At 43.6% G+C, this 7,248-nt stretch overlaps 1 protein-coding gene across 2 annotated transcripts; it reads right to left on the minus strand.

Moving 5' to 3' along the window:
• Positions 1 to 1,361: 1,361 nt before the first annotated feature.
• LOC111530209 (T-complex protein 11 X-linked protein 2) lies at positions 1,362 to 6,626 on the minus strand. Of its 2 annotated transcripts, none has more exons than XM_026451815.2 (7): positions 6,486 to 6,611; positions 5,548 to 5,738; positions 4,645 to 4,781; positions 4,178 to 4,398; positions 3,898 to 4,079; positions 2,972 to 3,135; positions 1,362 to 1,792 (listed from the first exon to the last, which is right to left on the minus strand). In XM_026451815.2, exons 1-7 carry the CDS (start codon positions 6,579 to 6,581, stop codon positions 1,560 to 1,562), a joined length of 1,224 nt encoding a protein of 407 aa, XP_026307600.1. In that variant the 5' UTR covers positions 6,582 to 6,611; the 3' UTR covers positions 1,362 to 1,559. The 2 variants fall into 2 exon arrangements, with proteins under 2 accessions (XP_026307600.1, XP_031792512.1); XM_031936652.1 differs by having other exon boundaries at positions 1,702 to 1,742; positions 5,548 to 5,768; positions 6,486 to 6,626.
• Positions 6,627 to 7,248: the final 622 nt, after the last annotated feature.

Below are 7,248 nucleotides of genomic sequence, written 5' to 3' on the forward strand. Positions count from 1 at the left end.
AACTTTCTATTTCTCCCTGTCCCTTCTAAATCCAAACCTAGTCCAAATCCAAACCTAATTTTTTACCTAATTTTCTAGATTGCTGCTTGTCTGCTGCAGTTGGCCTGGGAATGATGGGATGAACCTCTGCAGTCTTTAAAAACAAGCCCAAGTCCTTGTGGACCAAGAACATTTATCATTTGTGTTGCCAAGTCAGCTCATATTCGTAACTTGGCAGTTGGAGTCCCAGGCTAGGAGTGGGAAAAAGCATGGCAGCGGCCCCACGCTTGAATACGCACATCGATTCTGTCAAGAAGAATGAGATGTTCTAAGCCTAGAGATGTGGAAAGATAAGATTAATTCAGCTATAGAAATAGGTTCAGGGGTGAACTTGATATGGCACTCACTGACCTAATTGCTTCGGTTTACTGTCATTATCAGAGACTCCAAGCCTGACCCCTAGAATCACTTGAAAGAAACAGAAATCCTATGGAAGCTGAGACCTGTCCTTAGCTGAATGCTTGTTGGCACAAAGTTGATATTCACAATATCAACTTTCAACCAATCCCCAGTTTTCATACTGCTTAAAACCGGACATTAGAACAGGAGCTGGGAACTCTTACTATTGCTGTATCCTTGAAAATTATAAGGAAATGTGGTGCTAGAAATGGAGTTCTATGACTTCTCTTCATCTGCAATTCAGTGAATTTCTGACTTCCAGATGCCCTTATATTCATTCTCTGGATAATCTCACAAAGAGTTTTCAAAGCCCTCAAGGAAATGAGTTTTCACTGGAGAAAATAATGCTAGTGACTGCAGGTGAATGAGATCCCCCCTCCCCCACCAGATTACTTAAGGCTGTATGTCTGCTGCCTGAACCCTGAAGGCCAGGTGGTGATCCAAGGCCATGCATGGTGCCCAGCTTAGGAGCCAAGGTGTCCGTGAGAACCAAACATCCCAGGGTGTACTGGGAAACATACCAAGAAAAAGAGTCTCATTGCATATGGAAGGCAAAGAGCCAGAAAATTGGCATAAAATCAGCTTGCAGAGGAGTGTCAGGGCAGATCCCCAGAGCTGTCCTGCTGCCACCCAGGAATGCCCCATACGTAAGTCCCAATAAATTCACCTACTTATCAAGTTGAACTTGTCCGGGTCATTCTTTGGTCTCTTAGCTCCTTCCCAGTTTTGAGGGGGCATTATTCTATACAGTCCCAGGATTTTCCCTTACCAGCACCTGATGCCCAGATTCCAGCTCAGGCAAGCATACTGAAGAATGATCAGCCAGTGAAGGGAAAACGGAGGGCCCACTGGATTCTCACTCAGCTAGTTAGGGGATGAGGGTGCAGAACCTGACTTTGGCTAGAACACAGGAGGAACTGAAATTTTCTTGCAGCTCAGAAGTTTATTAGTGAAGGGGATTGGGCCATTTGGTGTTTACATGCTTGACCCCTGCATCCCTGTGTCCTGGTTGTAGCAAGGAAGAGGGCTGAGTGTTCGACTAACCACAGGTGATGTCCTCCCAGAAACATGCTGACCTCTCTCTCCTGGATCCCTGTTGCCATGGCTGGGGTCCAGCACTATCAGTTATGCTCCACATCTGTTTCTTGTGCTTGAGCTGGATGGATGATGTTTTTTAGGATCTCAGCATAGTATGGGCCAAATACCTGCTGATTATGATGCATCAGATTGAGAAACTTCCAGCCCAGTTCTGCCAACTCCCTTTCAATGAGAATGAGGCCTCCAGGAAAGTGTAGCAGAGACTTCTGCATGCCATGAAGCAAACAGCATTTGAGAAACAAACGGATCCGCTGATCTGGGAGCAGGGGTAAACAATGAAAAGAGGAACAAACAAGGTTCAGAAGAAATTCACAATGCCTTTGCTCTATCTGCTCACCAAAGTTTTGCGTTAACCGAGTTATTCACTGACCTCTCCGCTCATTCAGGTAAACTCTATACATGCGATTTTTGTTTGTTTGGGTGAGTGGAATGCCATCAAGCTCCCAAAGGACAGTGCATGATCAAAAGATTCTGAGGTAGTAAATTTCTGGGGGGTTCATAAGATTATGTAGCTGGACATGAGATCCTAGTGCACATTTAACTTAATAAGAGGACTGTAGACCCGGTACCTGAAAGTAACAACACATGTTGCAACCAGCGCACCACGTTCAGGCCCATACACCCAATCCAGGCTATGATCAGACGCTAAAGTTCAAAGCAAACTGGCCAAGTGCACCGCTTCCATTCCAGCATGGAACGTACCCTACAGCCTAACTCAGCATCACTTCCATGGAGAGGCGTAGGGACCCAAATGGTAGCTTAAAGCATAGGATAGAGAAAGGGTTTCTCCATATATCTTGACCGACATCTAGAATATGCCCTGGAACAGGCTGGGTGCAGTGGCTCACATATGTAATCCCAGCACTTTGGGAGTGCGAGGCAGGCGTATCATGAGGTCAGGAGTTCGAGACCAACCGGGCCAACATGGTGAAACCCCATCTCTACTAAAAATACAAAAAAATCAGCCAGGCATGGTGGCACCTGCCTGTAGTCCCAGCTACTCAGGAGGCTGAGGCAGTAGAATCGCTTGAACTCAGAAGGTTGAGGTTACAGTGAGCCTAGATCGTGCCACTTCACTCCAGCTTGGGCAACAGAGTGAGATTTTGTCTCAAAAAAAAAAAAAAAAAGAAGAGAAAAAAGAAAATACCAGGAATGACTTCGTAGGGTTACTGTGACAGTATCCAACACCTGTGAATGACATATCTTGGGGGCAGAGCCACCTCCAAACCATACATGCATTCTCCAAATGGAAAAAGATCTATTTGAACCGTGCACATTATAGACAAGGAAACTAAAGTGAACAACTTTCCAAATGATCATGACTTTTCATTTTTAAATGGTTAGGTAACTCACTTTCAGGGTAAGGTCTACCCACCTCCCCCCACCCGCCCACATTCTTGCCACTTTTCTGCACGACGACCATGGGGATTCTTACCAACAATGCTCCGAATGCAGTTTTCTTTCTTGGTGATGTTCTGGAGTTGGCCTAGAAGAGATGCTGTGTTTTCACTGCTCAGAGTAGTGAGGCCCATGTCCTCAAGGCCTTGATGGATTTCCTGAGACACCTGTTCACTCACACTCAGCATAGTCTCTTCAGGCCTAGATAATGAGGGATAGAATGCAGAGTGGGCTTGGCAGAGGGACAAAGTCCGGAGAGCCTCATACCACAAACCAGGCCTATTCCAGGAAGAATTCCGGCTCTCTGCCACCAGAAGACAGCATTAGCCACCGGGCAGATGACATACACTCATTGTTACCCACAAGGTACCACTTGATCCAAACATACAGCACCATATGCCACTTCGATGAAAACAAAGTAAATTGGGCAAGGGCTTGGTTCCATCCTTGGATCTACTCAGCATTCTCCAGTCCCATCAACTGTATTTAAATATTGTTTTAAGACTCTATTGGATATTTTTCACGGTTTTTCTCCTACTCCACCAATTAAATTGCAAATAAATTAAGAGGCCTGGACTTCCAACTCCTCCTTTTACTTTGGTATAATATTTCCTGCCCCCACATGCAGTGAATGGTCACTATCACTGACCAACTGATCAACTTCTGGATACACATAGCACAAATCCACTGTCATTCAATCAAGTATATAATGACACATTTTTAGCAAGCACATAAGGAATATTTGCAGCAAACTGGCTTCCACACTCTCCTCTTTGGAAAATAAGTTTTATTTTCTGTATCCCAAACCTCAATACAACTTATCAAAGATACCAAAATCTTTGCAGATCGTTTCCAAGGGCCTTTGTGTGGTTTGTGATGAAGAATAAGCAATAATAGTATTGATATTACCTATATCCCAAATACCACACATTTTTCCCTCTAACAGAGATCTACGAATCTTACCTGGAGATAAATTCCTCAGTTAGGGCCTTGGTGATGCATTTCAGTCTATCCACAAATTCAGGTGAGCTGAATAAAATTTCACCAGAGAAGCTTCTGGCCACTAGCAAGACTGAGGCCAGGACAGTTAACTGGTGCAACTGGAACGCCATTTCCTGGAGCCGGGTTCTGTCCATCAGCAGAGTCTGTTGAGGGAGCGAAGGACAGCCCATCAGAAGAGGAGGGTTTGAATGGAGGCACTGAATAGCATAGAACAAGGCAATGCCCCAACACACATCCCTACCTCAGGGAATTCTTCGTTCTCAGGATCCCAGAGGAGGAGGTTCAGGTAGCCTTGGTATAGCACCATTGTTGGACTCGGGGGCTCTGAGTTGTTACCTGCCCCGTTTGGAAGTGAACACGCCATGCTGCGAGAGGAGCTAGGTGAGTCAGGAGAACTCGGACATGGTGTAGTGATGTCTGTGGCTGCTTTGGTTAGCCATTTTGTGGTATAATTGAGGAGACCTATGACGAGAAGGAAATATGCATCTTAAAATTCCAAGGCTTAAAGAGGACAGCTTTGAGACATACTCCTGGTCTATAAAGAAGTGATTTTGTAGATCTTTCTATCTTAGAGAAACACTCCTTCTCCCTACCCCTTGCCCAAGGAAGAATCTATCTTTTCAAGAAATAGAAAACAGCCTCTATTGCTATAAGAAGGCAGACCTGAGGTCAAATTTCCCCTCTCCTGCCCTTAAATTTTAAACCTACTGGGCTGTTTATCAAGGAGTTCCTGGAATTTAGCTTGTTCATACTGGATGGAATGCTCCTGCAGGTAGGGTCGAAAGCTCTGGATGGTATAGTTCACCATGTCCATTTTCATTAGGCCCAGAACACGGAAGATGCCCCTGCCATAGGGAGAAACAGAACATTTACACTATTAAAGGAAATCTAGTGTGGAAGGGTGGAATCCAAGCAAGGAGCCATAAAAGCAGAATATCTGAGAGTTAGAAAAAGCCTTAAAAACAAATAGTCCTACCTCAACTTATGAATAATGGTACTGTGGCCAGTGACCCAAGGCCATAGAGTGAGTTGATGGCAAAACTAAGGACAGTTATACCTCCTGACACTTTAACTACCATATTAGAGGTCTTTCGCCTGTAGTCATTTTGTCACCTTAAAAAAAAGGGGCAGTCAGTGAAAAGAAAATCACCAAGGTGTTAACAGTTATATGTGGGTAGCTGGGATGTGGGTGACTGAATTTCTAACTCATTGGGCAGATCATTTTACTATTCCAGGTCCTGGTTCTTCTAGCTGTGAAACACGGATAATCCTCTTTCCTGTCCCCTCACAAGGTTTGAGTTGGGACAAACAGGACAACATCTGGGAAAAGGCAATTTGCAATCTATAGGAGAAAGAATTACTGTACCTTAATGTCTTAACAGTATCATGACATAAAGGAGACCCAACTGATCTAAAGATCATCAAAGGAACCCTGGGAGACTGTCCTTGGAAAATAAAAGCCAATAATCCAGAAAGGAGAAAAGGTGTGTTAGTCAGGTCATCAGTACACAAGAGCTAGATAAGACGGGGGCTATATCACAGCATCTGGCTCAGAGTTCTCCAGCACAGTGTCTAAGGCAGATTTGGGGGACAGCACATCTAGACTCTCACCTCAGTAACTGCACTGGATCTGTTATGGCCTCTAGTTTCTGTATCGCTTCATCTCGAACTGGTGCACATAGCAGAGTCATCAAATTGAGAATGTAGTTAGAAAGATGAGGGACATCCAGGGCCCCATGTTCTGCTTCTTGCTTGAGGAGATCGGTGTCCAGAGCTTCTTCTATCTCATTTCTTAGGCGGTTCTGCCATGGTAATAGCAGTGATAGCAACGTCTGCCAAACAAAGGAAATCAAAGGAGCCAAGTTCTGTTTAGAACCTCAAACTTTCTCCAATGAACTATACTCTTAGGCCAAAGGCATCCCAGATTATGTCTTCTGGCCGAGGGGGTGCAGGGGGGGCAGAAAACTGAGTCTCTAAGTCTCTTAGAGAGTGTTATTTCTTTCTGTTTAGAGGACAATTACCATTCAAGGTTTCATTGGGATCAGTTATATTAGTAGTCATTATTAATTTTTAGGTAGAATGAGGTAAAAATATGAATAAAAATAAGAATGTGGTTTTAAATGTGTAGGATATTAGAAATATGAAATACACACCACCACAAGGAGATGAGGCATTCTTAATAAAGGATAAGGACATTTTTAGATTGTTTACTCCAAAGTGTGAGGATAAAATAGCAAATTTGGAATCTTTAAGGTTCCCTTGAAATAGCCTTTTGACTCAAACAGGTAAGTTCCTTGTGGGCACATAGACCATAGTGGGGTTTCAGTAAGAATTTGTTTATTTGAGTTATATATTGTTACAGTAATCGCCCAATGGTCAAAGTTTCATCTCATACAAATAAAATGGAAGCTGCCCCATCCTATCTATTTAAGTAGTAGGTCACGTTAAAAAAAAAAAGTATGCTACTTGATATATTAATAGCCATTGACGATCCTAGGTTCTGAGATGCCCAGGAACTTCCCATCCACGAATGGGAGTTGGTTACTCACCTCCTTAACATCTTTTAGAAGTTCAAGAGCACAGGTGAAGTCAGGAGGAGTACTCAATAGTTGTTCCTCCAGATGGTTCCAAAAAGCATTGTACATTGCCTCCGCAAACCTGCCTTCTACACTATAAGAAGGGTTAAATGAGCAGATTGCTCTTTACCTAGAGAATTGACACAGGATCATAATTTCCCAAACAACATTTAAAATTATGAAAGACTATTAAATTGACAGGCTAGGAGGACCTATGTTTACACTTGAGAAGGGCTGAATAAACTGAAGTTAGTCTCAGATGGAAAAGCATTGGTTAAATTCTCTCAGAAGGGTACCTCAGGGTTCCAGAGACGCGCTCTTCCTGCAGCAGAAGAACCATAAACTAGGAGTTGAGACTCTGACTTCTAACGCTAGTTCTGCATCTAGCCTGGATGTGTGACTTAGTTTCCACAGCCAGAGACTTAAAACTTTGAACCAGATGCTGTTTTTCCTTCAGGCCTGAAATCTAGGAAAGGATTTTATCTCTTGATAATACTTGAAGGTCTTTTGAGACACTTTAAATTCAGCAAGCCCAAAACTGAACTCCTGATCTTCCTTCTTTATATTTGTTCCTCACGTATACTTAGTTCTGTAACCAGAAATCTGAGACTTTTTCTCTTTAAAAAATGTAACGGTAGGCCGGGTGTGGTGGCTCACCCCTGTAATCCCAGCATTTTGCGAGGCCGAGGCGGGCGGATAACAAGGTCAGGAGTTTGAGACCATCCTGGCCAACATG

Source organism: Piliocolobus tephrosceles, chromosome 12 (assembly GCF_002776525.5).
Source record: "Piliocolobus tephrosceles isolate RC106 chromosome 12, ASM277652v3, whole genome shotgun sequence".
NCBI classification, from domain to species: Eukaryota; Metazoa; Chordata; class Mammalia; order Primates; family Cercopithecidae; genus Piliocolobus; species Piliocolobus tephrosceles.